At 32.3% G+C, this 23,228-nt stretch overlaps 1 protein-coding gene across 1 annotated transcript in view; it reads left to right on the plus strand.

Moving 5' to 3' along the window:
- Nucleotides 1–23,228, plus strand: part of LOC111060049 (O-acyltransferase like protein) — an 89,008-nt gene that overhangs the window by 22,592 nt on the left and 43,188 nt on the right. The window contains exon 2 of the mRNA XM_039442123.1: nucleotides 17,013–17,159. Coding sequence (XP_039298057.1) covers nucleotides 17,013–17,159 — 147 coding nt within the window. The remainder of the gene's footprint in view (nucleotides 1–17,012; nucleotides 17,160–23,228) is intronic.

Raw genomic sequence — 23,228 nt, forward strand, 5'->3', positions numbered from 1 at the left:
ACATCTGGAACTTATTAGCAATGCAGTATTCTATTATCATTCAGTTATCAATAAGTATTATTAAACGAAAATCCCAATTAAATGCTGTAAATCACCCCGAAGACTTCTGCTACTGCAAATATTGACAACAGGGTAAACAGCTAGATGGAAATGCGTTTAATAATAATTATTAATTATTGCTAATAAGCTTTTGAATAATTGCAATATCTCAGTAGTTTCCATCTGTATTCAGTTATCAATTGATAATTTGACTTGTTGTGGGATCGTACTCCTCAAGTTACAAATTCACCCTCCACCAAAATATTTTCTTCTTCGTGGATGGTCTACGTCTGCTGACTTGTATTCATCATTGTAATAACTCATTTTATAATAGTGTGCATACACTATATAGCTAATGTCTCACAACAAAAATATTAACTGTCATACATGATAGAATACAAGCTTATAGTTCAATACTTTTCTATTCTAATAACCTGCTGACTACTGGTATTATTAGTTTGTATTGTGAGATGTGAGGCCCCTGGTATTTGAGTACCTTATAATTTCCCAATAATGAGGAATAGGTCACCTATTGCAAATTGATCTATCAATGTTAATATATTTACTAAGATCAAAATCATCCAAGATCAAATCATTGCAAAATCATTCTGAGAAATTGAGTTCACTATACACATTCACTAGCGATTCCCTGATGAATAATGCATCTTATTTCCACCATAGAAAACAAATAAATTTCACAAACACGTTTTGGAAATTAACTGACCACCAAGTAAGCGTGACCAGTATACTTGAGCTATTGTAATTTAAATAACACAAAATAATTAGTGAATTTTGAGGAACAACGAGTAAATTTCATTGATCATTGTAATTTTAAAGAAATTAACAGCGAGATGGAAATAGATGATGATTGTTGAAAATGTTTAGTTAGAAAATTGATGAAAATGAAAAACCTTAATTAGGCGAAGTTAGGACTTTCAAGTCCTCTCCACCACTCAACCTCATTGATCAATCAATGTTGTTGTATTTATTAAGATTATATAAATATATGCCGGATATAATGGATCTTTCATTTGTGTACATTTATTGAAAATACTGAATCATAAATAGGATTCCGTAGATAATTTTCATGGATGAAAAAAGAATGAACAATCAACTACTGGGGAATGACCTAGAACTTGAACGGCATCTTGTTCTCTAGCTAAATACAGTTCGTTTATGACAACAGCTCATCTAATAGAACAATGATTAGTGGAGCTATTTGGGAAAATTGCAATGTCGCAGTTAAAGCATCTGTTATTGTTTTGTCGATCGTTATGATGTAATGACAAAAATGTCTCATTAAACAGTTATTCTTTTTTGCTCAACTGGATTTTCTCGGTAAATTTCAGAAGAAGCTGGATGGATAGATGTGATTTCATCCGTGACCCGTGACAATGAATTCACAACTAGGGGTCTCCAAGTCAAGGCTCGCGTACTTATTACTCTAGAGTTTCAAGGGATAAAATCCTTTTAATTATTATTCAGCCATAGAGATGAAGGCAGAGAGTATAGAATGTAAACAATATAGAGAAATGTCCTGTCTATTCTATAAACTCTGGGTACAAGCCTTTAGAAGCCTTCATACATTTATTTATTTATCATTTACAATCAACTCAAGGACAAAGAAACAGACTACAGTCCAAAACTTCTTTTCATCCCAATTTCATGAAATAAATTGTCCAAATAGAGGTTATGTGCGACTTTACGTGATATTCTTTCCATGACTTTCTTGTTATTCTACTTTCGACTATACATGATCGACTCCTAGCTTGTAACGTCTCCATCCGAATTAACTCAAGTGATGACACATAGAATTTATTTTGTACCGTTAATTTTTTTTCAACTTTTTGATATTTTCTGATATCATTTAAATGCGTATAAAAATGTAGGAAATGGGAAGCAGATTTATTAAATATAAACTTGTGGATAGTTAAATAAGCTCATATTTTTATTATGAATTTATTTATGTATTTTTTTATAAATAACTACTATGAATTTAAGAGAACTTGTAGAAAGTAAGTTCGAGCTGTGATTTGGATGCTAACCTGAAATATAATTGAATAGTTAGAAACCTCACATCCAGTCAAGTTGATACTCCATTCCAAAAAAACTCGATGAAAAAACGTAGCAATAATTTCATAAAAATCAAATAATACTAATTTTATCCAATATTTTATTTTAAAATCATTCAATTCAATTAAAACAACGAGACAATGGTTCCGGTTGTTACAAAATTTTCAATCTTTGGTTAACCTAGTGTAACAACCGAGACCTGTATCTCGTTATTCGAATAAATTTGTGATTTTGTCAACGTCAAGTCTTTCTATTCAATAAGGGCAACTATACCACAATATCTTCTTCGCTTCAACACAAAAAATGTAACAATAATTCCGCTGTGGTACCTTTGAAGTATTTTTGACACATTTAATACAGTGAGATTTACTTAAAACTTGATTTGACTTATACTAATTATTTCTTCTAGGAGTAAATCCAATGTTGTGTTGACTTTGTCCAATAGATCGGTTGATGAACTCCATGCATTCGTTTGCATTGCTAGGTATTAATGATGCGAAAAATCTCAATGTCAATAATAACTCTTACGACCGGTCAAAGTAACCATTTAACTTCATGACTTCATGGTTTTTAACGAGTTGTCTCTGACACTTCTTCTGTCATTAAACATGATACTATTACGGTGATTTCGTTGCAGAATGTTGAGAAGCTACTCATCAAAACTGTGAAATATTAAACAAATGATAAATGCATGCTATGTGAAGTAGCAAAACAGTCAAAATAGGATCTGTTACTTGCTTGTATAATTGCCTCTAATCCTCATTAAAATATCAACATAAATAATTTAATGAGGCGTATGGAAGAGCTGAGAAATAATTGATTCAGTGTCTTGAATGATTAATGATTGATAAGTATGATCAATGATTGATGATCGATTATCAGCCTAATTATTATCAACACATAAGTTATTGAACTAAAAATAACTCGTTTTCAATTTGACAATGCAAGCAAAACCTAGGTTTGTGCGTTGGTATAGTCGTTCTAAACTGATAGAGTTTATAAGTAAAAGGGAAAAACACTTTTACAATATTAATTGTTTATTGGTTAATGATATTTCAAAATGGTTATTGCATAGAATCATTCATCTGAATGCAAATAATCATTCACTCTCATTAAAATTGTATCATATTAAACCATTAATTTGTACAAGTAATTTCAATAAAGAAGTAATTTATTGAATATAGTAAGGGAAATTAATATCAGCTTTCAAATTCAGATTAAAAGACCAGTGAAAATGAGGTAGATTACTTATCACGTAATTGAATAGAGCTCATTAGTATGCTAATAATATTGTTGAATAACATTTTGTCTGTAGGTCTGTGGAATACTGGTCTTTTAATGAGGTATGATCTCGAGCTACCAATCAAATCTTCAGTTAAATAATATAAATAATGTAACACCTGTTTTATGAAATAAGATAAATATATCTATAAAAAGTATATAATACAAAAATGATAGGGGTTTATAATCATTCAGCATCAATCGTAATATTATCATTAGGCTACTACTCTTAATTATTTTATTCCAAGTCAACAAGATTTCATCAAATTTGATACGTCTCCGCCTTGCAATCTGTCACCAAACTTATCATTTCGATAATTTTGTAATGAGTCAACTATTCCAGCTTAACGCTCCGGTAATAGCAGAATAAAAACATACAAAGCATACATTCCACTTTCACTTGATTATCGGCTGAAGCTTGTGTGGTATTTCAAAGTTTAGTAGATCTGGAGGTCACTTGACCTCAATCAGTGTTTTGTTATTAAAGCAATGACAGCATATTACTCCACATGCTATGAATCAGTGATAGCCTACCAAATTTAGTAGGTACATTAATATACGGGTCTTATTATCTGGTAGAATTCCTTTATGATTGTATAGTATTTTGAGGATAACTTGAGATTCGATTATAACTTCTGTAATATATTGAAGAAAGGCTCATTCTTGAAGAATAATTTGCTCTTTCCTATAAGTGACACGAGCAACAGGTTTTTGGAAACTTTATACTGGTGATATTTCTCAAAGATTTCGAGGGAAAACATTTTTCATTTGAAATTTTTTTAATTTTAAAACTCGATAGAATCATAGAGTAAAGATACTGTTTAATAAATAAATTACTGTTCATATTACTTTTTAATAGTTTTGCCTCTGATAGAATCTGAATAAAAAAATTGAGCAATGCCATCAGTATAAAGTTCCCGAAAAACTGTAGCACAGCCGTAAAAATCAGCGATTTCACAGAAGAATGGTTCACCAAACACGTAATATTTCATTTGACACACTTTACATATTATGAAATTGACTAAGTCCAACAATTATTGCTAAATGTTGGAATAAATTAAAATAATTCCTCCAGGATAGAGTTCCTCAAAGTTTGGTTGGCGGAGTCCTGGTATATTATAGGATGAACAGTCGGAAAAGCAAAAATGTTATTGTAGAGTTTCATAATGTTAGGTCGAAGAAATGTTATTGATTCCTGCTATTGAATGTTAGTGAGTCCGGCATTCTAATGTTGCTCTGCTCTGCTAAGCAGAAATAAATTTCCATTAGTTCTTATGGGAGTGTACACATACATGCAGACTAGTACTAGTGTGAACACTCTTGTAGCGACGAATGGTATTCTTTCTCTGCCCAGAAGTTTTAAAATTCATTGAGAGACAGGGTAGAATATTGATGAAGCTTGAAATTTGACAATTTTGGCAGCATTAATACTGTCTTAATACTTTACTCAATATTCGAATTAATCGAGAATTATTCCTCAATATACGAATACTCTGATGCGATAATGTCGGTTCTCGCTTTTCTGATCGATATTGAACAATGATATGTAATCTGTAACTAAGATCTCGACAATGAAGATAAATGATGTGATAATTAGCTGTTTATCGAAATCTCATGCTCTTCAATCCATCAAAACAATATAGTCAGAAATATATTGCCGCTCTTCAAAACAATTATCTTGGAGATCATTATGAACTTTCAATGAATTTTGTTTTCAACCTGCGCTGAATGTTCCTCATTAACATTGTGATAGCTGTTTACCGAGACAATTTCAAATCTGCTTCAGATTTTTGTGCATTATTTCGCCGTACTAAATGAGAGAATTTCTTCAGTTCATTGCGACGTTGCCATTTTGATGATTAGTAGAATATACGACAGAGTTCAGTTCTGGATGGAATTTTACTCTCAGATATTGATTAGAAATCTTCTAATGCAGGGTTCTTCAAATCACACAATGTAGTTTGTTAGAAAATATCCGTGATTTTTCAAGTGATTACCAAGCTCAACACTATATCCCTAACACAGAAATCCCTAAAAGCATTAAAAAATCCCTGGGATACTACATCCCCAGTGCCTTATTACACTTATTACACAGTCAGTGAGTAGATATTTTATATTTTTCACAACTACTCCGTTATTTTAGTATGAAAACTATAAACATAATTTTCAAAGAAACCAACTATCACAACTTATTCCCTATTGACCATTGTGCAGCCTATTGACTTTGTGCAGTCAATCAAAATTTGACTGAACATCAGAGATAACTATCAACCTGAGAAATCAAATACCGTAACCAACTACGCGTCAGTCTCATATGGTTGTTATATTTGATCAACTTTGATCGATATAACGATCAACATAATCAAGCTTTGTGCGACTGGAGCTCGTTCATGATCTCAAGATGAGCATGATGAATACATACAGCTTCATTTGATTATGGAAATGGGAAGGAATTCCCTGGTATTTGGCAACTCAAACTGAATACATAAGTTGAGAAGTTGAGCTTAGGAAATAATATACCAAAGAATGCCTTGGTTGAGTACATGGGAACTATTATACTTTAGTCAAAGACGTGACACATGAAGAGTGAAGAGAATGTCATAGCAAAATCAATCGAAAATGAATTGATCAAATGTGATAGAATAAATTACAATAGATTTACCAATGAATCTCAAATGATAATAGTGGACCACTTTCATCGAAAAAGTATAAACAATTCAGTCAATCTAACAACTAATAGTTCTGTGAACAGTAGACTCGCGCAGTTAGAAACCACAACCTCCTCTTAAACTGTACATCAGAGTAAATCCTGTCTGTATGTCGTGTCGGCGAGATATCGGTGTGAAAATGGCTAATGGATTTCGGGGTTAGTGTATCAAAAATGCTAACATCAAAAGCTAATTTCCTTCAAGACATACTAGCAACAAGTCAGCCCGAGTTAAAGCAGAAAGAAAATACTATGTTATTTTAGTTATTAATTGCATGCGTCATTGCAAGCGATTAATAGTGCATAAAAATTGCATGCAATTAATAGTCCACACAACAGCTGATTTTTTACCAAGCTACATTGAGATATTGATATTGCATGCAATTAATAATCCACTCGACAGCTGATTTATTATTAATAATTCTATAGTCTGATTTTTACGGAAATATTGGCGTTAGAAGGAGACTCCTTTTCCTTTTGTATTATCCTTAAAATGCAAAATTTCATATAACCTTATGTATACGTCGACGCGAAATTGAAAAAGGAACATACCTGTCAAATTTCATGAAAATCTATTGCTACTTTTCGCTGTAAATGCGGAACATATAGAAACATATAGAACATAGAGAAATGCAAAACTGTCGACTTGACTCTTGGACCTCACTTCGCTCGGTCAAACGAGCAATATTTCAAAAAAGCCCTTTCAAAAATAGGCGTAATATTCAAGTCGATCAACAATCCACTTAGAAACCACAGTACAACTAATCACATTCAATCACATTAAAAATGAATTGAAATTAAAAATGTGGAACACAACGTTATGTAAAGCTCATTAACGATAATTTTGATCAGTAGTTCAGGCCTATTCCATATTAAATTTCTTAATGCAAAGAACAAAAAAGTGAAGTATTTTTTTCACTAAAAGACCAGGTGTTGACAATGCATTGGATTAGAAATATTTTGGAAATGATCAGCACCGGTGGGTATTGATGAAAAATGATGAATAAATATATTGTGGGATTAAGTTTCCAATCATTCATGTGGTCAATCATTTACAATATTTGAAAATGAACTATACAGAAAAACAATTTACTTGTGCAGTGATGTAGGATACCTTATATTATGAAATAAGATTCTCCCTACATACTACATAAACTTCCGTTTATTTTCGTTTTTACAACTTTCTTTTTCACACAACATAATTCTTTGAGCCCATTTCGATGACTGGATGTTTATTTTTGGCTAGTTTGTTACTTCAATTAATAACATTTTAAACACATGTTAAGATCATGTGTGGGATAGTAACTTTCAAAATGAAATATTTCCTACAATTATGCATATTTTGTTATCAAAATATATTCTATCTCCATTTGTTACTATTTCATTCTTAAAATCCGGAATATCAAATTTAAGTATAGTTTGTCTATGAGAGTCTTCATCAGAACGAGTCTGATTTTTCAAGTATTTTGTAGGCCTGAAACAACAGAGAATGTTAGCTGATAGAGCTTGACATGTCGCATGTTGTATTTTTTTAAACTTGACAAACAAATTTGCGTTAGAAGAAAGGTGTGTTGATAAGAGACGATTGCAAGGAGTAGCTCTTCCGTTCAGTTTCGAAATCTCTTCTCAGTGTTGAAGTGTGCCTGTCATATGCAAACAAACTAAAAATAATGTCCTTGATAAGATTCAACTCAAGGCTCGGTTGAGAGATTTATTTTTTCTACATATTAAAGCTTTTACCGTGGCTGCTAGGCCAAATGTAATCTGCCTCTGGTTATCTAGCCTTTTCTCTGTCAAAGGATGAAAAACATGAATTCTTCTTAATAAATACTGTAATAAACATGAATTCTACTAAACAATTCAACTGATTAAGGAGGACCACCTGTTACAAGATAGAATAACAGAATATTTTTGTCGGTAGATTCACTGTATCTGAGAGAAGGTAGGCCTATCTGCATCTATAAAGTAATCATGGATAGTAAAGTATGGATTTTAACTAGCTATGTCAAGGTAGTTCAAGCTGCTGGGTCAAGAATGAGATTGATAAATTCTTTGAATTCTTCTCTCTAACATAAATGCAAGTTATATACTTTGATATCATAAAAGATTTGATAGATAAAAGATAAAATAAAATTGAGAGTTTCGTGGGGGAAATTCGATGAAATGAACAATAAAACTTACGATACGGAGTCATCTTTTAAAAGTCACTACCAGAACTCTTAAAAATGTGTCTAATTCTTTAAAACAAAAATATGACTAAACTAATGACATTGATTGTGATTGATAGCTCCTAAAATACCATTAGTGCATCATTGGCTCTTGCATTTATACTAGCTACAATCGAAATATTGAATGAAAATGGATTGTTATTGTCAAACCACTGATTTATCAGAAAAATGGTTTATTTGGTTTATTGGTTGGCTATACATGTCATGACGTGATACTAGTTCCGGTTGTTACATCATTTCTACTAAACTAAATCACTGCACAGCAGAATATGTTATAGGCTAGTGTGGGTGAAGCCCTACGATTGGCCATTAGCTGTTGACCAATGAAGGTTGAGCTCTACTGTCATTGGCCGAGTGGCAAGACACGCCCAATCATATCTCAACTATGACAATGAGAAAATTTGAACAACAAAAAATGAAGAGAATCTAACAGAATCAAACTAGCTAACCAAATAACAGAACCAAATGTATAATAATTATGTTAATATGTATAATATCATATCTCAACTATGGCAATGAGAAAATTTGAACAAAAAAATGAAGAGAATTTAACAGAATCAAACTAACTAACCAAATAACACAACCAAATGTATAATATGAGAAAGAAAAGAAGAATATAACATTTTAAAGGGCCTATCAATTTTATAAGAGCTTAATCATCAGAGCTCAGACAACGTATACCTTAGATTTGTTCTTTGGTTTTCAAACGCTGATCTGAATTATTTTGAGCATTATAGATTGTATAACAGATAGATAGGCTAAAGACTCACTACAAAATATCATTAGTGTAATAATTAAGAATCAATATAGTATAAATGGTTTGATTCATCAATATTTAAATTATACTACTCTAAAATATTGATTGCTAAGTATAGGAAGAGATAATGAAACAAAAAAATCATGTCTTAGGAGAATAAAGTCTTTGATTCAGTTTGATGAGTTTTTTCTCGCCAGCATGTTTAATCACTATAGTGAGGTCCACGTTAAAATGGCAGTAGATAAAGATAGAAGAATAGCGATGCCGATTCTCTGCATTAATTAATTATATTTCTACACTGTCAAAAACATAATTGGCATCGTTGTGAACCTAGAAAAGGATAGTAACACCGGCTTTGTCGAATGATAGACAAGGATAGCAAAACCAAAGTTGATCAAATACTGTCATTATAACGTGGACCTCACTATAGTACAAAACTAAAGGAATAAATAAAACCATAACAAGTTATTACTCATGATGGATCAACAAACTTCTCAACTTTCAATTTATCTGATATCAATCAAGTTAATATCTAATATATCATAGAATTTCATAAAATCACTTCACTTATATGGGCTACTTTAGTACAAATTAATAAAAACAATATGGAAACTTGTAGTACACTTTATTATTAAAAACTTAAAAATATTTCAACGACTAGTTTCGACCATAGGTCATTTTCAAGTCTTGGAAGTCTTGGAAGTCTTGAAAGTCTTGGAAGACTTGAAAATGACCTATGGTCGAAACTAGTTTTTAATAATAAAGGGTACTACAAGTTTCCATATTGTTTTTATCAACTCATAGAATTCATATACTGAGAGTGTGGAAGGTACACTCACTATTAAAAATTTGGATAATTGATAATTATAATTCTACAATAAACGAGTACAGTTCTCTGTACTCACCACATGATATACTTAACATACTCTACAATCACTGAATATGTATGATTCATGAAACAGTGCTCATTATTTATTAAAAGGATTTGAAAATTATAAACAGTAATTATTATTACAAAGTAATTTCAATTTGTGGTGAAAGATTGTCTTGTTCTGAGACAATTTGATGAGCTCATCAGAGGCAACCAAGCAATGTAACAATTATTGTGATCTCAAACAAACAATGTACAGTCTTCTTATAATTTTCGTAGTTTCCTTGCATTTTATAATAAGGCATCCAAATCATCTGACTTTATAATACGTGTCTGGGGAAAAAATGTCATCTCAGATACAAGCTGACAAGAACTCCGCCGTTTATACTGCGATTGTTATGTCTTTACTTTTTTGCCGCAAGAAAAAACCGTTGATCTTATCTATTATTTAGTGTCTGCTGAATAATACAAATCTGAGAAGAGTCTACCACAGTTGCCTCGGGAAGATTTCATGAAACAACAGAACGGTATTTGGAGGTCACTGCCAATCTGTGATTTATTCTTCCATGTAATCTTTGTCTGAAGATTCAGAAGAGCCAGTGATCTCGATTCCGCTGAAATAAATTTGAAGTACCAAATATCAGTAGCCGTGGCATTTAAGAACGCCCTAATGTACACCTTTCGAATTAATTATAGTTAAGCGATCGAACTACGCTAACAATGCATGTGTGTTACTATCAAGGTCTCCGTTTCAAATTTTCCTCGTTCCTTCACCATCACCAATCAGACTCTCTCAGAACCCAATTATTTTGAGATTGAAATTACAGTATCAGAACAAATCACACATTACTACATTATTTATGCACGCAAGTGAAGAAACATAAAGTATGTTTATATACACGAAACAGGTGCTTGAGGATATCTAGATAGAAACCTGAGGATCCCCATCCCATATAAGGGCCATATTCATAACGTTGAACGATAAACCACGATTACTTGTTGATATGATCGCATCCATTTTTATGTGTTATATTCGGGGTTTAAACAATCGCTGATCTTCATCAGTTTTTTATTTGATTTCTCTGTTCATACTAAGGTGATGTATACGGGCCTTAAATAAATAGTTAAACCTGAGGGTTGTAGTTAAACATAGCCTTTTTTTACGTGGTGATGTGAATAAAATTACTTTGGTGAATGTATTCCAGAACAATGCAGGCTATAATAATGAATGGAACCTTTTCACCTTGCAGTATTACTGTCAGAGAGTATAGAATATAACATTCTATATTCTATATTTAACATATTTTCATATTCTATATTATAACATTCTATATTTTATATTTTATAGAATATAACATTATAATATTTATTACATTCTATCCTCACTGATTACTATTGCAGAATCTCCAAACTATGTATGCTTTTCAATAGGATGATAATTGGCCAACACTTCATTTGAAAAAATGCCACGATATTAATTATCGAGAGTTGAAAGTTCAGATGTAACATACTATAACACAGGTGTTTTATCAAGAGTGTAGTTTGTCATTTGTACATACAAGAGTGAGTGATAATAGATCAAATTTGATTAATATCCATTTTCAGAGGATGGATGATTAAAAACTTTTGTGATTCGAATCTGAGATTGAAAAGATGAGTTATGAATTTATTAAAGCTTCCATTAAATTATGTTTCCAGTAGCTCCTCCAAATCGAGGAAGACATTTTCAGCATCTTGACATTCATCTCGATTTTGAATGAAAGTCAATGATAATAGAAAAATATATCCAACGTGCTTCTACGTTAATCAATCACATAGAAGGCTCGAAATACTTTATATTCACAAATACAAGATGTATACATTTATCAATACACCCACTACCTTGAGTTCACATATAAACATTCAATAGAGACTTACCTCTCAGTTCATTTGGGAGTTCAAGGTTGCCAATCATATAATATTCATAATTATTTGTAGTTTGTCATTAAACTTTTCAACCAATGAGAATTTGTCAGCTGCATATTAGATGAGAGGCAGGATGTGTATTCAATATTTTCGCTGCCTTATTTATTGGTATGAAGCAACCCAGGACCGTAGCTCAATGTGTGGAGAATTTGACTAATGATCTGTTATAAACTACAAACAATTTTTATTAGATGGGAGGGGCCTCGGCTTGATTGTATGCCATTATTAATTTTGAAGGTACATCCTTCTAAGGCACTATCCGAGCAATATTACAATGTAGCTAGAGTTGTATGTAATCTACGTCTACTTTTAACGAAGCTAGAATTTTAATACCATTCGAAGACCAACATAACGTCTCTTCTTTATGCTGTTTTGTGTACAGTTTCTGAATGTATAATTCGCCAGCATTGCTCCAGTGCTCAACACTGAGTTTCCTTGAATAATAATGTGAACAATGAATACATTTACGTCGATAAAGTTGTTTTGCAGAATCCAACCTTTTTTCATCTGATTCTATGCAAACTATTCAAATAGGTACCATCCCACATTGTTATGTGCTCATGGGAAGAATGAATTTGGGCGAAAAAAATTCACCCTGTGCTCTTTAATACGAAAATTTTCGTATTAAAAGGATTACCTGGTATATTGGGGAAATCCAGCCCTGTGATTCCTTGAGGGATAATCCATGGGAAGAAATTAATTGGTAAATGAAATAATTCGTTGTAGGATAAGTGAATCAACTGAATTATTTTTGAACTAAAATTAGAAAATCACATATAGACTTGCCGATTGAGAACGTTAAACAGTGAATTCCTCCATAGCTATTCTATAGTTGTTCTGTATTCCTCTCTCAATAGTCAATCACATTTGGATTTTAGTAAGGTACATTCGGATTTTTCTTCAAGTAAGGAATAAACTCCTTAAACTGGAGTTTAATATCAGTTGGGAGAAGGATTGGTATCCAAAAACTTCAAAATCACATACTAAATTAATTCACGTGATATACAGTTGAAAATTGGGCTTCTGTTATCTACACAAAGTTAAACGAAGATTGCTCTTGAGAGTCTTGCCAATAGATTTTAAAATGAATAATTCTCTCTTAGGAGATGAAATTCTGGAAAGGTAAACGAACTTCTATTCCTTTCAGTAACTGTAAAAAGTTGGAAAAAATCTATCCGCTCGGAAAAGGGAATTCCAGCAAGAATGACATGCTACATTAACAGACAGTGGACAACCGTATAATAAATAGCATGGGAACCAACACGAATTAAAGAAGAAAAAACAAAAAGTGACAGGTCCACACTATGATTATTGCACGAAATAATTGAAGGAAGATGTTGAAGAAGAGATACAGTGAAGGAAATCCTGTGCTTTTATTCCTGTACTCAAATTTCAAAGAAATTGATGGGACCTCATCTTGATTTGACATATTTCCGAATGCACTCAGTGCATAATGATTTCATGTTCATATTTTGAGCTGTTATCATTAACTAGTCAAGGCAAACGTTTCATTATTCATCTAGCGGAATAACTATATTCGAATTATTTCCTATCTTCATGCTAGTAATGAACTTGGGATTTCAACTCATATTGAATTTCATACAAGTGCGATCTCTTGCTGTGTCAATTTTTACTTCCCATTTTCTTGTTTTTTTCTAGTCTCCACAATCGTTTGTAGCTGCTACTACCATCTGACACTTCAAATTATTTTTGTGTTTTTCTCAAACTATGTCTTCTTTCACAATCTGTTACTTGTATCTGTTCCTACGTGGTTTATTCTCCAGCAGTGTTAGTTGTATGCTTACATCAAAACATGCCTTCTGGTTATTCTCTTCTATTTTTTGCCAAACATAAGAATTACTTCTTGTTTCAAATTCAAAACCTTTTTGTTCGTGCATATTTCTTCTATTTCTCAACATCTTTCCACCAACAATTTTATTGAAGCTCGTCATTTTCTGTAGAGACACTACATTTTCTGCCAAAGCAATAGAATACTGTGAAGGTAGAATTTATTTGCATACTATACTGTAATATTGCTGTTTCCACTTTAATGGAGAGGAGATATTGATTCATAGTCTTCTGCATTCACCAAATTTAATTACGGAGTGTTTCAAACTCGAAAATCAAGATATGATTTTCAGTATCTTCCAAAATAAATAATAATTATTAAACGAGAATCCCAATTAAATGCTATAAATCACCCCGAAGACTTCTGCTACTGCAATATTGACAACAGGGTAGACAGCTAGATGGAAATTCAAATTTATTGCAAATTATTTGGAGTTTCAATGCAACGTTCATTATTCTACAACGATTTTACTCTTCCTCCAGAATTATATAAGGATTCGTATAGTTTTTGCGTTTTCATTTTCAATCCACATACGTAGATTTTACTCGTGGGAGTACATTTTCAATCACTGTGAATACAGTATACTGCAAGTTTTATTCAATTTTTCTCAATTCTCCCACAACAGCCCATTGTTGAATTAAATATCCTTGTAGTGACTTCCAGAACAGTAAGCTAGAGTGATTGGTAGTCTATAGGTTTGTTAATCGGCCAACCTTGGAGTTTGTTAAGAGGGCCGCAAATTACTAACCAGACAGCTGACAAATGATCAAGCAATCACTCACTATCCATCAATTGAATCGATGCATGGAGGTCTATCAAATATTCGACCAACATATTATCATGAAGGCTTTTATGACCAACATATATCATGATGGCTTTTATAATGAGCACTAAGCATTTAAGACAAAATTAGGAAATTGAAAAAGTTTTGGGCAATAGCCTGTTTTTTCTTTTCCGACTACTGTATTGTTTACTCTATCCTCCAAAATAACCTCCAAAAAAGATAAAAAAAGCGTTTACACAAAATCATAATTATGCTTATGAGTATACCCAGAGAGTATAGAGATAATCTAAATTATCACATTCTATACTTTCCGAGTATACCATAATGTGAAAGAACAATAGGTGATTAAGTCAATCCTAGTTTCTACTCATCAGTTTACACTACTTTGTAATATTTGATCATTGTGTCAGCGGCTATTGATTACTCATTATGCTTTATATTTCGTTATTTTCTTTACATTTATTTGTTGTTGTCACACATATTTATGTAAGTGTTTTTCTGTAAGTATTGAAAATAAATTTGATTTGATTGAAATGCTAATATGGGAAAAGGATAGTAAACACTTGCCCTTAATCCGAAAATATTTCAAGCCACAGGTGACTAAAAATCAAATTACTAATCTATACTGAATCTTGTAAATTATTAATAGATGCCCTGAATACGGTATAGGCTACCGTATTCAAGAGAACACTAATATCTTTCCAAGTATTCTTTCCCCTATGATAAGATTTCAAGTATTCTTTTCTTTAAGCTTATACATACTACCATAGAGAAACAACAGCGTAATTAGATAACCCATGGTATAGGGCGTTCATGTCGCAACTTTTACTGTTATCTCAAGCCGATTACTGTCGAGTATTGTCGATTTTTACTGTTTTGACCGGGTAAGAGTGTATGAACGGCACAATATGAGAGACTACCAGCGTCATAAAGCTTCACGGGAAAGAACTACGTGGACTATCACAGTGAAAGTTGCGACATAAACGCCCTATACCATGGGATATCTACCTATGCTATTGTTTATCTATGATACTACTTATACGGTAGTTGACATAAACACTCAAGTTGAGTTAAGGTGGATGGTTGTAGGAATGATCTCAGTTAGCTTGCATTGTATATTTTCTTCTGATATAGTGGGACGGGATTCTTGAGATTTAATCTGTATAACAGCATTAATAATAATGGATGGAGAGATTGAGAATAAACAGGTAAATGATTAACTATGAAATAACTATCAAATCAACTAGAATTAACCATGTTCAATTATGTGAGTCAAATTTATTCACTCACAATCTTATTGCTACCATCATCTGAATGTTTTTCACTAGAGCACCAATTTGGCGAGCTTCTATAGTGTTGTAAAGAAAGAGCACAGAATAAAAACAAAGTCCATTCTTTTGTGATAAGAGCTTGCGTCTTGGAATATTCTGAGAAGCATCGGTGCAATCCTAATATTGATTCTCGATAGTATCCTGATACTCGGCGATATATATGATCCTTGATTATTGACCGAATGTAGTGAGGTCTATGTTTTAACTCGGATTTTCTTTTGTCTGTCTGTATGTAACGCGATTACGGCCAAACGCGTGAATAGAATTCGATGAGATTTGGCAGGAATATTCCTTTTTCAACTACGCGTCGATGTATACACAAGGTTTTTTGAAATTTTGCATTTTAAGGATAATATGAAAAGAAAAGGAATTTCTCCATACTCTGATATCAGTATATCATTTACTTTGAAGATAGGATTAATCAGATTATTCATAATCAATCAGCTGACAAGTGGATTATTCATTGTATGCATTACACAGATATTTGGCCGTGTCTATTTATATAAGGTAGGGTTTCAATATTTTTTATGATGCGTGCCCATCAGTATCAATATTCTCACATTTGAAAAACGAATTTAATAGGTGATTAAAAATAAAATAAAAAATGATTAAATGAACTAAATAATGCTGAAGAAATTATAATATTCTTGATTGAAAAAACAAATTTAAAAATAGTTGAGAAATATTTTTATCAGATGTAAAATTATCACGGAACTGGATAAATATCCCATGTGATACAAATTCAAATGTGAAATGAGTTTATTAACATACGTGACTTTTTGATCTTGGAGAAAACAAACAACAGTTTTTAAGAGTAAATTATGATCAAACTGTCTGTGAGTTGTGATTCAACTGAATCAACTGGAACAGGTGACATCAGATACTTGTGTATGAGAAAACTGCGTGAGGTTTACTGTTCACAGAACTACTAGTTTAACTTATACACTTTCTGGTAGAGAGTGCTGGGGAGTATAAAAATTGGGATGTGTAAATGTGTGAACAGAACGAATGGTTCGGTAGTCGTTATTAAATATATAGAAAGCTGTTTCGATACATTTACATTGAAGTTGACTGCTCAAGCTGATTAATCTTGAATTCATTTTTATATTAGTTTATTTATTTTTCAGCAGGAGCCATACCATCGGGAGCAGTGAACCAACTGATGACTTGGCTGCCACCCTTTGCTGCAGTCAATAGCAAAGATTCAACATGTAGGAATCATAGCCGAATTTTCCTACAGAAGCTGGAAGATTTCGAATTATGGTCGTTGAAGAGTGAGTAGAATAAAATTCTGTTCAGAATTTTCCAAGCTAAATAGTGAAGGCTAAGCCTGTTTTTTTATCCCAAATCATTGTGTGTGTTTTTCATTCATGGATGAATAAATACTTACTTACTTACTCCTTAGCTCTACAGGTCGCTACAACCCTTGGCCTCCCTTACAAAGCCTCTCCATCGCTCCCGATCGACTGCCTGCCTTTTCCAGTTTCGAACTCCAAGCGTTCTCAAATCATGCTCAACGTCATCTGTCCATCTATTCCTTGGCCTTCCTATTCTTCTTCTATTATAATATTCTATAGATGAATAAATAGGCTGAGTTAATCAGTCAAATAGAATCACTATTAAAGTCAATCCAATTGCAAATTATGATTAAAATTTATCATTGATTCAATACACTTCTAGTTGAATACTTCTGATTGAGTGTCATATCCAAATTCAAAATTTCTATTTTCTTCATTTTTAGGACAGAAAACTGGACTTTAATTCACTTAGTAGAAACAATTATTAATACTCAAGAAAACTATTAGTAGAGTTTAACGAACGAAAATAATTCTCTGATATAATTGGAACACCTTTATGTGAATTAATCATTCACATTTTGAATCTGAGTATAGATTATGGAATAGTTTGCTCTAAATCTCATGAGTATACTCAAGCAAAAATTTAGTATATGAAAGAGAATCAATCCAAAATCAGTCAATCAGAGATTTTTAAAATTAAAATTTAATAGCCAACAATCTTCTCGGATTACCCTGTAGTATCGATTCATTCCATATCATATACCTTATGATGTTCCATATCATTACCCTGTCGATCCATTCTACAGGTAGACAATGATTAACGCCGTTTCAAGCGTGTGATACTTCTCTCTTGTTAGGACTAATGTGAATCGAATGGTGAAAACATTTTCGATTGCTAACCAGAGCTTCCAAAAGCGTCAATTATTGTTGACAACTAGAAGTCCAATCAGATTTATCAGAAACAAATCTGAGATATCAGATATGTCTCAGACAGAAATCATATTCAAACTCGTTGAAGTTTGATTCAATTTAAATTTTGATTATACTTATATTATATACTCTTACTCATTATTATACTCATACTCCAGAATATCCTTGGCAATACTGTTTTAATATGGACTGTGAGGAACCTGGATTCACCCTCCTTAATCTCTAGAAATTTTCATTTCTATTCTCTACTTAAAATTAACTTACGGGGTGAGTTTATATTCCTATATTGTAGTTGTTGGCTACTGAATAGCCATAGAATAAGTAGTTTGTTGGCTATTGGATTCTACCGTTAACAATCTATGATAAACTGATTTTAGATTGATTATTTGTTTACACATACTAAAATCTTGAGAAACCTTGTGGAGTCAACTAATGATTCCATAAATGTTCCATAATCTATTCTCAGATTTGAAAAGTGAATGATTAATTCACATAAAGGTGTTACAATTAGATCAGAGAATTATTTCCGTTAATTAAACTCTACTAATCATTTTCTCGAGTTATAATAATTGTTCTTTTTTTAAACGACTTCCCACACAAATTGTATTGTGGTTTGTAAATGAATCATCATGACATGCAGAAACGGAAATAAAGCCTAGGAAGCGTTGCAATTTATAACGGATAATGGGTCTATTAGACAATATAGGTCATTGATATAATAATACGTCAGTTGATAATGATTTTTATTGAGTTGAATCTGCTGTCGGCTTTGATTTAAAATGTTTCAATATTTCTCATTCTACTGATATTTTTCTTAAATAATTGAATGCTGAGATCTCAAAAAGTATTACTCTCTATGCTAAGTGATTACTGGAGTTTTCAAATCTTGATAATGTTCAGAAATTCCTGATTACTTCAAAAGGACTCTTGAATGTGAGAGAGATATCAATTTTATGCATTTGATTTATTTTTCCCCAAGTTCTCTCCAAGTAAAACTCCGGTTATATTTTTTCTTCTGTGTTGTTGTGAATGTGATGTTGGGTGATATCCATATATTGAATGAAAACGACTGATATTGTCACAAAGACTTGTTTTTTAAAAAAATTGAGGTACTAGTTTCGGATTTTACACCATTATCAATCCCTAGTATACTGAGAGCTTAAACAATGAGCAGCAGAATATATAGTCTGGGTGAAGCCATACGGTTGGCCATTAGTTTGACCAATGAAGGTTGAGCTCTACTGTGATTGGCCGAACGATTTAACGGCTCTCGACCATATATGGTCTTGGGCGTGTCTAGTCTTAGCAAATGACAGTACAGCTCAACCTGCATTGGTCAACAGCCAATGACCAATCGTAGGACTTCATCCACATTATATCATGCTGTTTGATGTTTAAACTTTCAGTTTACTCTGTTGATATATTAGATTGACAGTGAGTGATCAGAGTTCAATTTCATGATCAAAAAACATAAAACGAGTTGTAATTCATAAAACGAATAATTCTCAATTATATTATGATTGATAGGTTATTGGGATTACCAGGCAAATGATTGATTTCAGTATCCTATAGTTTGTGAGATGAAATTGAGTATTTGAAGCTTATTATCCCGCTTGGATCACTAAAATAACTCTCCGTCCAGTGCTTTATTCTCAGCAGATGATTGATTGGCCAGGAAAACCAATGGTATCATCTTGAACTGTCAATTATAGGAGGATAAAAATTGTTTATTTGGCATATCACTCGTAGTTTTATTGTTCAGAGTAACTAGAAACTTGACAAGCTTTTAGACTCTTCCTTGTAATGTTTCAGTCATGATGATGACTTGATGATTGTGAGTCATTGAAATATTTTAAGAAGAAATAAATCTGATTCTTATTCCGAAAAGTTCAATTCTTTCTTACATATTCTTCAAGAGTGGCAATAGATGTCATACATGATAAATATTGTGAATTGGAAGATTTTAGGAATGCATTGATGAATACGACTCATTCTATAAAGTATTATTTATTTCGATGATATTTATTCATTAATATTCTGATTTGAATATTTGTTAGTCCAGTACACGTTATTTCATGATCATCGCGATAGTTCAAAAGTATTGTCTTAAAAAGTTCAAAAGTCTAGTTAGATTTGATCAAGCTCAAAACGTGTTCTCTTTGTTAAATGCTGTAAACATCCGTAAGTATCAGGGTTTTCAAATTCAGAACTGATTTGAAGGAACACTAAGAAATAAAAGAAAGCACAGAGTAGCGAGTATCTTGAACCTGCAATTAACAAAATAGGAGGGATAATAATTGCTTGTATCGCAAAAGAAGACACATGAATTACACAGCATACAAAGAATGACTTGATTTGAACGTCTACTGTGTAATGAAGTACAAGATAGGATCATGTATCATCTAATAGAACTGTCTAAACTGAGAGGATTCTTAAATCTCATTCAGCCGGATATTGATACTTGTATAGCAACATTGAACTTCAACTACAACCTTCTCTACGTCTCAACTAAGCATTAAATCTTACAGAATTGCTTGCTACTAGATGATATCACATCTATTTCGTGGAGAATTTCATGTTTTACCTGATTAAAAAAGTGATAAATTATATCCATGACCTTTTAGATCATTTTATCTCGTAAAGGATAAGGATTGACGATGCTACATTGAGAATTATGAATAGTGGACAGTTATGTAGTTTACAAGCATACAAAAAAAGACTTACATGATGATTTTTTCAAATATTATTCTAAATTAATATTCATTTATTTATACATTGATACATACAATATCATCCTCAACTATGAATGATTGGGTGATGAACAACCTGCTGAAAGCCCAAAACTGTTCCTTTCCCAAATTTAGATAGAAATTGTCAAAAATAGGTTATGTTCACTTCATGATTTTTGTCGCATTTTGAAATATAAATGCAAATATGATTTGAAGATTCACAATTCACATGCATGGATAAACAGCTTTGGCCCATGTATGTGTTCAACTTCATTACCTACTATAGTCTATTACATTAATTATCTACATGAATTACGTATGTAGCAGAAAAATCTGAATGCTTCAAGCCCTAATCTTATGGAAAAATCGATCAATAAAAAACATATTAGCTGAAATTAGAGAACTGATTAAATTGATTAAATTAACGTGGAATGAATGTTTTATTTAAAAATTCGACTGAGTCACTGTAGAACCGCTCCATAAAACTGTAGAATTCGACGATATATGTGTATTTTTGATGTTGTGAATGTATTGTGTAGATCTATGTAAGCAGTCTACCCCACACAATTATATGCAGGTTCAGTCATTTTTGGAATCATTGTAACAGTCATCATGAAATTCGGAAAATTACTTTTTTGGGAATATTTTCCAAATTGAGACAGTTATTACAATAGACATTATTGTGGGGGAGTTGGATTGATTCTTGTAGATCATTCACAATAGTACAGTTGAAAGAAATGGACTCCTTGGTAATTGATTACTTGGATTAGGAGTTTCCAAAACTATTCATTTTTTATTTTTCGAGAAGCTAGGAGTAGTGAGCTGATACTTTGGGGAGATGAAACAACTAAACGTCTACTATCAAATTATCAGTAGACGTACTCTAATTTTTGGCTGTCATAAAATTAATTGTGCTTCAAAGCAAGCAGGTTATACACAAATTCCTACCAGCGATTTACTCTGAGTTGATACACTGTATTTTTTCATCATCTGTAATAATTTGTTGTAGGCTACATATGATGTACTCATCTGTATTCATTTATTTAGCATATTGCAGATAAGCAACACATATAAAACTCATAGCAGAGATGACACAGATAATCTAATAGATAATAAGCTCATAGAAGAGATGACAGAAATAAATAATATTTCCTTACTTTATGCTCATAGATATCAGATGCCTGCCTACATATACACAGTATATTTCCAATAATAGCGGTCAGACAAACTTAATATTATGTTCTTCAGATCAAACACCATACAAGATCTCATTTGTATTAATTGCGGATGATGCCCACATACGCTTTTTGACAGTTCGTGACTGATGAAAAGTGCGTGGGTGATTTGATGAGATAATCAAACATCCATGCCACTGGTGGGACTCAAACCCACGCACAATAAACTAAATCACAACTTATCTGTTGCTGTAATAAAATATTGGTTGGTTGATATCTCGAGAAACTACTCTTGCCGATTTAAAATCGCAAAAACGAGTCGCCTTATAATAAATGATTGTTCATTAAAGCTTTTAAAGGAAAAGAAGACGGATGAAACTTTTACAATTTATTAATAGATGGAGGATTGCCTGAGGCTTTAGTGGTGACCGATTTGTTTATTGCTATGGTTCACCTGCTTCAGATCTTATTAACCTTCTCTGCTAATTGCAGTCGATCATAGCTTGTAGAATGAAAGTATATGACATCTTAATCCATCGCTGATAGGATTTGGTTGAAAGTGTTATTCTAAAGACTGGTGTTATTCTCTTGAAATGGGTAAATAGGATGAGTTCAATGGAAACACATTGATTAGGAGTCAGTTATGAGGCTGAATTTAAAAGTCATCTGAAGGCCTTATGTTTTGGTATCAGTGATGAGTCATTATTGGAACAATATGATAAGAAACTGAGCAAGATCAATGTTACCTTGACCGTGATCATGAAATCTCAAAACCGGTAGTTGATTATCGAGTTTAGTGTATTGTAGGATATAGGCGTATTACAGCTCATTGTATTATTTGTATATTTTGTATGTATTCACTGTTATGAATTATACACAAATTATAAATCACAAATTATTGGTGATTTTAAAATCCAGTGGCTAGGAACCCTCCCGATTCTGTGAAACACCATATCCTTCAATGTCTCTCATCGAGCCAATTACAGTACCAATTACTGTATGTCCATAAATCATCTTCATAATTAAATCATTATAAATGGTGTATTAATATTACCCTCCTATTACTAATAATATCGGGGCACCGAGCTTCGTTCGTTATTTTTATTTATTGATAAGCAGAACACAATTCTTTAAAATTATCGTGTTTATATTTTACAGCTGGCTATACGTCAGCTTATGAATTTCGGGGATGAGATATTTTGATTTTCCAC

This window comes from Nilaparvata lugens, chromosome X (assembly GCF_014356525.2).
Source record: "Nilaparvata lugens isolate BPH chromosome X, ASM1435652v1, whole genome shotgun sequence".
Classification (NCBI taxonomy): Eukaryota; Metazoa; Arthropoda; class Insecta; order Hemiptera; family Delphacidae; genus Nilaparvata; species Nilaparvata lugens.